At 60.0% G+C, this 12641-nt stretch overlaps 2 protein-coding genes across 4 annotated transcripts in view; one reads left to right on the forward strand and one right to left on the reverse strand.

Annotated features, from left to right (window-relative positions):
- The window catches only part of LOC120764784 (antigen peptide transporter 2-like), a 55491-nt gene extending 43386 nt beyond the window's left edge, over positions 1–12105 (forward strand). Inside the window, exons 3-14 of one of the 3 annotated variants that reach the window (XM_040088816.2) lie at positions 4846–4877; positions 5357–5941; positions 6546–6654; positions 6732–6862; positions 7294–7499; positions 8096–8293; positions 8707–8835; positions 8916–9104; positions 9173–9346; positions 9823–9982; positions 10377–10504; positions 11151–12105. In XM_040088816.2, the coding sequence (XP_039944750.1) occupies positions 4846–4877; positions 5357–5941; positions 6546–6654; positions 6732–6862; positions 7294–7499; positions 8096–8293; positions 8707–8835; positions 8916–9104; positions 9173–9346; positions 9823–9982; positions 10377–10504; positions 11151–11399 (2290 nt within the window). In that variant the 3' untranslated portion in view covers positions 11400–12105. Of the gene's footprint in view, positions 1–4838; positions 4951–5356; positions 5942–6545; positions 6655–6731; positions 6863–7293; positions 7500–8095; positions 8294–8706; positions 8836–8915; positions 9105–9172; positions 9347–9822; positions 9983–10376; positions 10505–11150 lie in introns of those variants that run through there. The other 2 variants (XM_040088817.2, XM_040088818.2) reach the window with 2 other exon arrangements.
- Positions 1398–4553, reverse strand: LOC120764785 (antigen peptide transporter 1-like). The gene is made up of 6 exons (XM_040088819.2): positions 4196–4553; positions 3704–3806; positions 3277–3622; positions 2711–2908; positions 2136–2265; positions 1398–1588 (listed from the first exon to the last, which is right to left on the reverse strand). Exons 1-6 carry the CDS (start codon positions 4290–4292, stop codon positions 1539–1541), a joined length of 924 nt encoding a protein of 307 aa, XP_039944753.2. The 5' UTR covers positions 4293–4553; the 3' UTR covers positions 1398–1538.
- Positions 12106–12641: the final 536 nt, after the last annotated feature.

Raw genomic sequence — 12641 nt, forward strand, 5'->3', positions numbered from 1 at the left:
CCCTGTGTCCCCAATACCCCCTTGTGCTCCTGTCCCATATCCCCCAAAGTCCCATGTTACCCCATGTCTTCAGTATCCCCTTGATCCCCGTGTCTCCACTATCCCCTTATCCCTGTGTCCCCAATATACCCTTGCGCTCCTGTCCCATATCACCCCGAAGTCCCATATCACCCCGATGTCCCATATCACCCCGAAGTCCCATATTTCCTCATGTCTCCAATATCCCCCTATCCCCCCCATGTCCCCAGTACCCCCTTGACTCCCGTGTCCCCACTACCCCCTTGTGCTCCTGTCCCATATCCCCCAAAGTCCCATGTTTCCCCATGTCTTCAGTATCCCCTTATCCCCCCCGTGTCCCCAGTGCCCCCTTGTCCCCCCGTGTCCCCAATATCCCTTTGTGCTCCTGTCCCATATCCCCCCAAGTCCCATGTTTCCCCACGTCTCCAATATCCCCTTGTCCCCCCGTGTCCCCACTATCCCCTTATCCCCCCCGTGTCCCCAGTACCCCCTTGACCCCCGTGTCCCCAATACCCCCTTGTGCTCCTGTCCCATATCCCCCCAAGTCCCATGTTTCCCCATGTCTTCAGTATCCCTTTATCCCCCTGTGTCCCCAATATCCCCTTGTCCCCGTGTCCCCAATACCCCTTTGTGCTCCTGCCCCATATCCCCCCAAGTCCCGTGTTTCCCCAAGTCTCCAATATCCCCTTATCCCCCTGTGTCCCCAGTATCCCCTTGACCCCCATGTCCCCAATATTCCCTTGCGCTCCTGTCCCATATCCCCCCAAGTCCCATGTTTCCCCATGTCTTCAGTATCCCCTTATCCCCATGTCCCCAATATCCCCTTGTGCTCCTGTCCCATATCCCCCAAAGTCCCATGTTTCCCCATGTCTTCAGTATCCCCTTATCCCCCCCGTGTCCCCAGTGCCCCCTTGTCCCCCCGTGTCCCCAATATCCCTTTGTGCTCCTGTCCCATATCCCCCCAAGTCCCATGTTTCCCCACGTCTCCAATATCCCCTTGTCCCCCCATGTCCCCACTATACCCTTATCCCCCCCGTGTCCCCAGTACCCCCTTGACCCCCGTGTCCCCAATACCCCCTTGTGCTCCTGTCCCATATCCCCCCAAGTCCCATGTTTCCCCACGTCTCCAATATCCCCTTGTCCCCCCATGTCCCCACTATCCCCTTATCCCCCCCGTGTCCCCAGTACCCCCTTGACCCCCGTGTCCCCAATACCCCCTTGTGCTCCTGTCCCATATCCCCCCAAGTCCCATGTTTCCCCATGTCTCCAATATCCCCTTGTCCCCCCATGTCCCATGTTCCCCTATGTTCCCCCATGTCCACAACACCCCCATGTCTCCCCATGCCCCTGTGTCACCCGTCACCTTGAGGACGGGCTCGGACCGCCCAGGGTACGACATCCAGACATCCTTGAGGCACAGGCCTCGAGTCCATGTGGTCTCATCGCCCAGGGGGGTGACAGGTGACGGTGGCCCTGCGGGTGCCTCAGTCCTGGCCCGCTCCAGCAGTTCCAGGAGTGTCTCAGAGGAGCCAATGGCCTTGGCCAGCGCAGGGAGGTACCAGAGCACAGCCTGGGGACATGGGCACATTGGGGACACAGGGACATGAAGGGGACACATGGAGATATGAGGTGATATAGGGGAGCTATGGCATGGCTTGGGGACATGGGAGGACTCGGGGGACACAAGGGACATTGGGGATACAGGAGACAGTGGGACATGGGGGTGATGGGGACATGGGGGTGATGGGGACATGGGGGTGATGGGGACACAGCAGGGTTATGTTGGAGATTGGGGGGAAAACACATGGCTGGGACAGGCTGGAGACATGGGGAACAGCCATAGGGACATGGGGGGACACAGGGAGCAGGTGGGCACATGGCAGGTGCACCCTGTGACAATAAATGAGGGAATCTGGGGACATGGAGTGTAAACAGCAGGGAGGGGCTGGGGACACAGGAGACAGAAATGGGAACATGGCCAGGAGAGCATGGGGACATCACTGGGAGGATGTGGAGACATGGGGACATGGTGGGGGGACATGGGACACAGGGAATGGGGGGACAGGTTGGGGTCAGGGGACGACACATAGGGGACATGTAGGGGACGCACTCATCACCTCCAAGGCCTGGATGAAGTGCAGCTGGCACATGAGGACAGTGACCAGCTCCCCAGCGGTGACAGTCCCTGTGGACACCAAGTACCCCCCCCAAGAGGAGCAGCGCCAGCTCCAGGACCAGTGCAGGGAACTGGGGACACAGTGACACAGGGTGTTAGCCCAGCCTCATGCTGCTGTGTCCCCCAGCCCATGTCACCACGTCCCCTTCCCCAGGCCACCCATCTGCATCCCACTCAGCCCCAGGCCACCGTGTTTCTGTGTCCCCTGGCCCCACACTGCTCCTCCCCATGTCCTGCCACCCCCATGCCACCACGTCCCCATGTCCCTTGACCCTTTGCCACTGTGTCCCTGCTCCCCAGCCCCTGTCACCACATCTCCCACCCCTGTGCCACCATCCCTGTATGCCCATACCCCTTCATCCCCCTGTCACCACGTCCCCACGTCCCCTATTCCAATGCCACCATGTTCCCATGCTGCCCGACCACCATGCGCCCTTGCCCCCATCCCCGTGCCAACACGTCCCCCATCCCCGTACCACCTCTCCTCATCCCCCCGTGCCCCCAATATCCCCGTACCCCACTGGCCCAGAGCCCAGCCGCATATGCCAGCGCCTCCTTCTGCTGCAGCCGGTATCCGTGGGCGAGGCTCTGCCGGACGCGTGCGGTGACGCCGGCCTCGTGCCCAAAGGCCCGGACGGTCCCTATGGCCCCCAGTGACTCCAGGGCCACCGCCGTGGTGCTGGCATATGCCGTCCGCACCTGCCGTGCCAGGTCCTGGGGACGCAGGAGACGGGGGGTCGACGCTGGGGTCACGGTGGAGACAAGGCAGTCACCACGGGGACGCAGAGGGGCCGCCACAAGGATGGGGGGGACGCACGCTGGGTGGGTGGAAGGGGACAGGGGATCACCACAGGGTCACCATGGGGTCATGAGGGGGCAGGGAAGTCACCTCAGGGTCACGACGGGGATGGGAGGTGAGGGGGACAGGAGGAGGTGACAGTGGGCATGGGGAAGTGATGGCAGGCACACGGAAGACTTGGAGTGAACTCAAGGCTCAGGGAGGTGACAAGGGGCCCCCAGGGAGGTGGCGCTGGGGACAGGGAGGTGACAAGGTCCCCTCACACCCCACGTCCGCTCAGTACCTGCTCGATGCGGCCGACCTTGTGCGGCAGCACCACGAAGAGGGGCACCGCCAGGATGGGGAGCAGACCCAGAGCCGGGGACAGCCAGATCATGGTGGCCAGCAGTGACACCGCCCGTGTCAGGGCCCACAGCCCCGACACCAGCACATCGGCCAGCGCCGAGTGCGTCGCCTCGGCGTCCCCTGTCACCCGCTCGGCCACCGCGCCTGGCGTGTCCCCCACTTTGTTCCCCGGGCCGGGCATGTCCCCGCGCAGCACCGCGGCCACCGCACCGCGCTGGAGCCGCTCCCGCGCCCGTGTCAGCGCCACGGCTGCCATGCTGTCACAGGCCAGCTCGGTGATGGCACTGCGGGGACAGAGGGGTCAGCGGGTGGGCGAGGGGGTCACTGGCGCCTCGGGGTGTCCCCGTGGCTCCGGTGTCACCCACCTGCTGAGTCCCACCAGCACAAGGGGCCACACAGCCGCTGCAGCGTCCTCCTGTGCCACCCGGTCGGTGACACGGCCCGTGAAGTAGGGGGCAGCCACCTCACCTGTGGGGACACGGCATCAGGGTGGGGGGCCCCAAACGCCCCGGAACAGGGGTGGTGACCCCTGAACTGGGGGCTGAGGCCCGCAAATTGGATCCTGACCGCTCCCAAAACTGTGTGTTGAGTCCCAAAGTTGCATCCTGATTCCTCAAACTGGGTGCTCGCTACCTCTAAATTGGGCCCTGACCCACAAATCGGTTTCTGACCCCGCTCAAATCAGATCCTGCCCCCCCAAATTGGGTTCTGACCCCTCAGACTGGCCTTGCAACCTCCCATCGGGTCCTGCCCCCCGCCCAGTTATGTCCAAATCGTCCAAATCAGATCCCGACACCCCTCAAAGGGGTCCTGCCTCCCCCCCCCGGACCCCCCCAAAGGTCGGGGTCCCCTCGTACCGAGGGCAGAAGCTGACATCAGCCCCCCCACCAGCATCCAGCGCCCTCGCTCGGGGCCCAGCAGGGCCAGGAGCTGGCGTGTGGGGGGAGACAGCATCGGAGCCGGGGGGATCGGGGGGTCCTGCTGCGTCCTGGTCTGGTCCTGCCGGGTGCCGGTCCTGCTCCCGGTTCTTCTCGCGGCTGGTTCCGGAGGTTCCCAGAGGGTCCGTGCCGGGTCCCGGTACTGCTCCTAGCGTGTCCCAGTGTGGACTTTCAGGGTTGCGGAGGGTGCCGATGCAGCCCCGGCCCGGCCCGGCCCTTTCCCGGCTGCAGCCGCGTTTTCCCGGAAACTCAAAAGGCGCGCGGGGGGCGGGAGGCGGCCGGCGGGAATCCCCGGGAATGCCGGCCCGACACGCCCACGCGCTGAATGGACGCCTGTGATTGGTCAAAGGGGAGGTGACATCATCGGTTGCCAGGCAGAGGGAGCCGGAGCGGGTTGTGAGAAGGAGGAGGCGAGGCCAGCAGGGGGCGGGGTCTGCCCAGAACAGGGGCGGGGTCTGGGCGGGGCGGGGGCGTGGCAGGGGCGTGGCGAGGGCGGGGTGGGCGTGGCAGAATGGGATGGGCGGGGTCTCGAGAGCGAAACCTTAACGGACCTTCCTTGTGAGCTACAGAGGGACTGAATTGGGAGCACTGGTGTGGACTGGTGAGTGCCCCGAGCTGGACTGGTGTGGACTGGGGAGCTGAGAGGACTGAATTGGGAGCACTGGTGTGGACTGGTGAGTGCCCCGAGCTGGACTGGTGTGGAGTGGGGAGCTGAGAGGACTGGACTGGGAGCACTGGTGTGGACTGAGGAACGTCCTGTCTGGACTGGGGAGTGCCCCAGGCCGGACTGGGAGCACTGGTGTGGACTGAGGAACGTCCTGTCTGGACTGGGGAGTGCCCCAGGCCGGACTGGGAGCACTGGTGTGGACTGGGGAGTGCCCCGAGCTGGGCTGGGAGCACTGGTGTGGACTGAGGAACATCCTGTCTGGACTGGGGAGTGCCCCAGGCGGGACTGGGAGCACTGGTGTGAACTGCTGAGCTCAGGGGGCTAGACTGGTAGCACCGTAGTCTAGACCGGGAGCACTGGTGTGGACAGTGGAGCACCCCGGTCCTAACTGGTTTTAACTGGTGACTTCACAGGCTGTCGATCATCCCCCGGGAGCCACACCAGGAGCGCTACACTGGTCTGTACTGGTCCCGCCATGGCTCTGCCGTCTGCTGGTCTCCTTCCCGGGCTTCTGCTGGTGGCCGATGCCCTGACACTGGTGTTACTGGTGCCGCTGGTGCCGGTGCTGGCTTCGCTGGGCGTAGCGGGCGTGTGGCTCGAGGCCGCCCTGCGGCTGCCTGTCCTGGCCGTGGCCACCTGGCTGCTGCCCCGGCGAGGTCCCTCCGGGGCCACCTCCGCCGCCGTCACGGTCGCAATCACCCCCGCGGCTTTCGGAACGCTCCGGTACCTCCTGGGGCCACCCGGAGCTGGGACGGGGCTGTTGGTGGCCGCCACTCCCGCATGGCTCGGGGTCACTCACGCAGCTGCCGCACTGGCCCTGCTGGCCTGGGCCGTGCCCCCGGCCCCCGGCGGTATCACTGAGACCCCTGGCGATGTCACTGAGACCCCTGGCGCCGTTCCCAAAGCTCCTGGCACCCTCCGGCGCGCTCTGGCCCTGACCTGGGAGGAGCGGAAAGTCCTTGGAGCTGCCTTCCTCTGCCTCGTGCTGGCAGCCGTGGGTGGGTGACAAGTGGTGGCAGGCACTGGTGCCCCAAGTTTGGGTTATGCAGCCCCGAATTTGGAACACCCCCCCCCCCTCCCCCCTTCAAATTGGATGTTGGCCCCTAAAAATTGGGTTCTGGGCCCATAAATAGGCAATGACCACCCTAAATTTGAGTGGTGACCACCCGCCCCCAAACTGGGAGTTGACCCCTTCAGCTGGGTACTGACCCTCCAGACTGGGTTCTGACCCTGCAAGCTTGAGTGCTGAGCCCCCAAAATTGGGTGCTGACCCTCAAACTTAGGGTTTGATGCCCAAAAATGGATGTTGGCCTCTAAGACATTGGGTCCTGATCTCCCATGTTTACATTCTGGCCCCTAAAACTGTGTGCTGAACCACCCCAAATTGGTACTGGCCCCCTAAATTGGGTGTCAACCCTTTAAATTTGGCACTAAACCCTCAAAATTGGGTCCTGATCCCTCGAAATTGTCTACTGCCCAAATCGTGTCCTGCCTTCCCAAAATTAGATCCCCACTCCCCGGATTGGGTCCTGCCCCTCACAAATCAGGGTCCCCCTGTGTCAGTGGTCATACTCGTGGTGACACAGTCTTGGTGACATCCAGGGGAGACGTTGGCACCATACGCCACTGGGAAGGTGCTGGATGCTATCGGGAGTGGGGATGGACTCACCGCAGGAGCCATTGGGATGGTGGCGGCTGCTGGAACCACCAGGTGGGTTGCAGCATTCCCAGGGCCTGTCCCCATGTCCCCAGTGTCCCTGATGTCACCGTCTCCCCGTGTCCCCCCAGCGTGCTGTTTTCCGGGTGCCGTGGGGCGTTCTTCCTGCTGTTGAAAGCACGTCTCCATCGGATCCTGAGTCTCCGGCTCTTCTCCCATGTGGTGCACCAAGACCTGGACTTCTTCCAGGGAGTGTCAGCAGGTAATGGGGTACCTGACCTATCCCATCCCATCCCAACCCAGTCCCATCCTATCCCATGCCATCCCATCCCATCTTCCTGGCTTCATTCTGCCCCAAAGTCCCATCTTGTCTCTGTCCCACTTCCCCATTCTATCCACTGTCCCATCCCCATTATTCTCATTCTCATGCCTCCATCCCATTGCATGTCCCCAGCTTCATCCCACCATCCCCATCATCCCATCCCATGATCTCCATTCCCACCCTCCTGTCTCCACTGTCCCATCCCATTCCACCCTGACCATCTCCATACCTATTCCCACCCTCCTGTCTCCACTGTCCCATCCCATTCCACCCTGACCATCTCCATACTCATTCCCCCCATCCCATCCCATCACATCATTCCCATCCTGTCACCACCCACCATGATCCCAACCTCTTTTCCCACTCTGCAGCTGAGCTCTTGGCTCAGTTTTCCGTGGAAGTGCCACGGGTGTGCGAGACAGCGCCGAAAGGAGCCAACCAGCTGTTCCGAAGCCTGGGAATGGCCCTGGTGGTGGGGGCATTCATGGTGGGGCTGGCACCGGGGCTGGCGCTGCTGGCACTGCTGGAGCTGCCCCTTGGAATCGCCAACCACCGCATCCAGAGTGCCCGGAAACAGGTCAGGAACACAAGAGGGAAAGAGTGGGAGGGGGACACAGAGGCGGGAATGGTGGACTTGAGATGGTGGCCAGGGGAGTGAGATAGTGGGGATGGGATGGGGTTGATGGAGAACGGAAAGGAAGACAGTGGAGATGGAAATGATGGGATGAAAGGGGATAGAGACCAGAGAATGCTGGCATGGGGATGGAATGGAATGGTGGAGGTGGGAATGGTGTGGATGGGAAGAGAATGATGGGATAAGGTGGAATGGTGGGGAAAGGGCAGGATGGGATCGTGGGATAAAACAGGGAGATGGGTTGGGATGGTGTGGTCGGATGAGGCCCAGGGGGATGGGAGTAGGGATGAGGACCAGAGGAACAGGATGCTGGGAATGAGAATGCTGGGGACGGGATGAGACAGTGGGGATGGTGGGATTAGGACTGGGAGAATGGAATGGAATGGTGGGGGGGGGTGGGAGAGAGAGGTGTGGGATGGTGGGAATACAATAGTGGGGATGCAATAGGTGTGGTGTGATGGGAATGCTGGGGATGGGATGTGGATGGTGGGTCAGGAAGGTGACCTGGGAAAGTTGGTGACCTCCCGATGCTGCCACAGTCCCTTCAGCAATCCATGCTGGAAGCATCTGCCCGGACAGCCTCAGGGGTGCAGGAATCTGTTGCCGCCATGGAGACGATCCGTATCTTTTCGGCGGAGGAGGAGGAGGAGGAGCAGCACAGCTGGAACCTGGCCAAGGAGCTGAGGCTGAGGGAGCGGATAGACCTGGAGCTGGCATTCTTCACCCTTGTCCACAGGGTCAGAGGGGACTGGGAATGGGGATGCTGGGATCAAGGATGAGGACACTGGGAATGGGGATACCAGGAATGTGAGCACTGGGACCAGGAATGGGAGACCAGCATCTGAGATGGGGGTACTGAGAGCAGAATGGGGACACCAGGAATGGGGATACCAGGACAGGGACATTTGGATCAGGAATGGGCATGTCAGGAATAGGAATGGTGACATTAGTAGCAGGATGGGGACTCTGGGACAAAGGTTGGGAACATCAGGATCAGGAATGGGGACATCAAGAGTGAGATGAGGACACCAGGACTGGAATGAGGACACCAGGAACAGGGGATGAGAACGCCAGGAGCAGGATGGGGACGGGTGGAATGGGGACACCAGGGGTGGGTTGGGGGCATCAGTATTCCTGTTCCCACCTACAGGTGATTGAGCTGACCATCCGGGTCCTGGTACTCTTCCGGAGCCACCAGCTGCTCCGTGACGGATACATCACTCCCGGGGTCCTGGTCACCTTCCTGCTGTACCAGGACACAGTTGGCAGCCATGTCCAGGTGATCCCATGGAATCCACATATCTGTCCATCCATCCATGCTTCTGTCCATCCCAGTGCCACCCCCTTCCTTCTCCTCAGGTGCTGCTCTCCGGCTTCAATGAATCCGTGACCAATGCAGCTGCCGGACGGAAGATCTGGGAGTACCTGGATCGGAAACCCACAGGGAATGTCAGGGGGACGCGGGAGCCCCCCGAGCTTCAGGGACACGTCACTTTTCAGAAGGTCTCCTTCGCATATCCTGGGAATCCAGAGCAGCCTGTGCTGAAGGTGGGTCTGGGGGGAGGTGGGGTTTCCCAGGGCTGGGAATTCTGGCATCACCTGTCCCCATCCCACAGGATGTAACCTTCGAGGTGCGTTCCGGGGAGGTGACAGCACTGGTGGGGCACAATGGGAGCGGGAAGAGCACAACTGTGGCACTGCTGGAGCGGCTGCGGGATCCTGGGAGTGGGAAGATCCTGCTGGATGGGATCCCGCTGCCAGAATATGAACACCAGTACCTGCACCGGAAGGTGGGGACAGCAGAGACACTGGGAATACTGGGAACACTGGGAATGGAATAATGGAATGATGGAATGGGGATGGTAGGGACAGGGATGGAGACACTGAAATGTAATTAGGACCTGGGAGGTGTGGGTGGGGCCATCAGGAGCAGGAATGGGGACACTGGGAAGAGGGATGGGGACACCAGGAATAGGATGGGGACAACAGGAAGTGGGATGGGAACACTGGGAAATGGGATGGGGGTGGGGAAAATGGGAAGTCAGGGATGGGGACACAGGGGACACGGATGGGGGCAGTGGGATCGGTGATGGAGACTATGGGGACACCAAGGTGGGATGGGGAAAATGGAACAGGGATGGGGACACCAAGGTGGGATGGGGAAAATGGAACAGGGATGGGGACACCAAGGTGGGATGGGGAAAATGGAACAGGGATGGGGACACCAGGAGCCAAGACAGCATCACAGGGCTCGGGGCTGGGGCAGGTGGTGCTGGTGGAGCAGGATCCCGTCCTGTTTTCTGGAACGATCCGTGAAAACGTCATGCTGGGGCTGGAGAACTGCAAAGAGTCAGAGCTGCGGGAGGCTGCCATTGCTGCTGGAGCCATGGACTTCATCCAGGGACTGGAGCAGGGCTGGGACACTGGTGAGAGCCGTGGGGATACCAAGGGAATCCTGGGGCCTGGGGCTTCATCCAGGGGTTGGAGTGGGGCTGGGACACTGGTGAGAGCTGGGGGCATGGGACAGCCCTAGGACACGTCCCCCTGATCCAAGAATCCTCTGGCAGAGATGGAAGAGTGTGGTGGTTGGCAGATGGCAGGGTAGGGGGGAGATCCCTGAGGTCAGATCCCACTGATCCCATGCGATTGCTTCATCAGTGGTGAGGGAGTATGGGGAGTAGGGGAAAGTGGGGGGAGGTCTCAGGCTGGGATCCCACTGGTCCCAGGATCCCCTCTGGAGGTGGGGGAGCACAGGGGGTAGGGAGAAGAGGGGGAACCCCAGGGCTGGATCCCAATGATGCCATGAGTTTGCTCCCGCAGAGGTGGGGGAGCGTGGGGGGCGGCTGGCAGCAGGGGAGCGGCGCCGTGTGGCCCTGGCCCGGGCTCTGCTCCGGCGCCCAGCCGTCCTCATCCTTGACGAGTCACTGGATGACGGAGACGAGGGGGCGGTGAGTGGGGTGGGATGGAGGGGATTGGTCGGGATTGGGGTGCAGTTGGTGAAAATGGAGTGCGATGGTTTGGGAGTGGAAGGGTGGGATGGCTGGGATGGGATGGTGGGATGGGGACTGGAGAGGTGGGGTGGTGGGAATAACGGATGATGGGATGGAGTGGGAATGATGTGATGAAGACAGGGATTGGATGGGGTGGTGTGTGTCAACAAAGTGGAGAAATAGAACAGGATGATAGGATGGTAATGGTGAGGGTGGGATGGAGACGGGAGGTGTAGGATGGCAGGAAAATAGAACGAAGAGATGAAGACAAAGAGATGTGATAGGATGGGGTGGGATGGGATGGGGTGGGAATGGAGGATATAGGAATGCTGGAATGAGGACAGAGAGATCAAATGCGATGGGAAGGGTTGGGATGGTGGGAGTTGGATGGGATGGGGATAGTGTGGACAGGATGGCATGGTGGGCATGGGGATGGGTTTGAGAACGGGGAGGTGGGATGGTAAAAATAGGATGATGGGGTTTGGGTGGGACTGAGAGGAATGGGGTAGTGGGGTTGGACTGGTTGGTTGGGATTGTGTGGGAATCAGGTGGGACTGGGTAGGAGTGAGTTGGATGCGATGGGATGAGGGTTCTCTGGCCCCAGGCACAGCGCTGGTTGCGCACTGGGCTGGCCCGGACCGTGCTGGTCGTGTCCCACCGTCCACGGGTGCTGGATGTGGCTGATCGCCTTGTGGTGTTGGACCACGGAGCTGTGGTGGAAACTGGAACGCCAGCGGAGCTGCGGGAACGCTGTGGGGTCTACAGCCGCCTGCTCCTTGGAGGAGGCAGGACTGGGGGGCCAGAGGCCCCCAACATGGGCAGCGAGAAGGGGGCTGCACTTGGCAGGGAATAAAGGGGAATTAGCTGCATTCCTGGTATTTGTGTCCCCAGCCACCTCCTGGTGTCCCCAGTCACAGTGTCCTGTGAATCCCTTATCCCCACATCCTCTGGATCCCAACTCCCTGTGTCACCTTGGTCCTTGTATCCCCCATGTCCCCACTGTGTCTCCCAGGTCCCCCCATTCCCTGGATCTCTGTCCTCTGGATCCCCACTCCCCATGTCCCCTCTATCCTTCCTTGTATCCCCCATGCAGAGATCACCTGTATCCAAGCACCACCATTTCCCCATTTCCCTGGCCCCCATGTCCCCCATGTCTGCTCCTGGACATGGGACACAGAGTGGGAAATAAATCCCAAGGGATGGATCTGGGTGCGGGTGTCGTATCCTCATCCTACTCCTGCTGTGCTCACTCCAAGCTCCTAGTGTCCCCTGTCCTTTCCCAGTGTCTCCATACCTATCCCCAGTCTTCGTCCTAGTTCCCCATGTCCCCTTTTTTATTCCTGGTTCCCAGAGAGGAACTGCTGGGCACTGGAGGTTTATTGCCCAATCCAGGGTGTTTTCACACCAGAATTAAAACATTTGGAATAATTGTAATTCTTGTGTTTAAAACATGGGAAAACGGAAAGTCAATCTTCTGCTTTGTAACTACCTAACAACTAAGCTTAATAGCTAATCTTCTATGTGTTCTCAGTACAAGCTGTTTCTTTACTTTTACAAAATCACCAGGAGCTGCTTTTAAAATTCTGTATTTTTATATTCATAAACATCCTCCGTATCACAACAAGAATACCACTGAATCCGAATAGCAAGTTATTTTTAATGTGCAAAAATGGTCTGAAAACTGGATACTTTATATATTTCTTTTTTAAGTTTATGAAAACATTTTGCCATATTGGATAGCCAGTGACGTAGAGAAAGCCGATCTACCACTGAAATGCTGACTTTAATCTAACTGCCTAAAGATAGAGTCTGACACAACACCCATTCACCCACATCTTTATAATGAGCTAAGTTGCTGCTTTAGATCTTTGAATCACAAAACCTGTGTGAATTGTAGATTCTTGCACGGTCCAGCGGTATCTCTGGGGTGCAAGGGGATCAGGATGGGGGTTCAGCACTTTCACAAATGCCCTCACAAACCCTCCAGGATCCCCCAAACCACCTTTAAGACCACCCCTGGACCCTTAAAACCACCCCACAGCCCCACAAAAGCCTCCAAGACCTCCTAACTCTCTCCCAGTTACCTCCAAGACCC

Source organism: Hirundo rustica, chromosome 37 (assembly GCF_015227805.2).
Source record: "Hirundo rustica isolate bHirRus1 chromosome 37, bHirRus1.pri.v3, whole genome shotgun sequence".
NCBI lineage: Eukaryota > Metazoa > Chordata > Aves > Passeriformes > Hirundinidae > Hirundo > Hirundo rustica.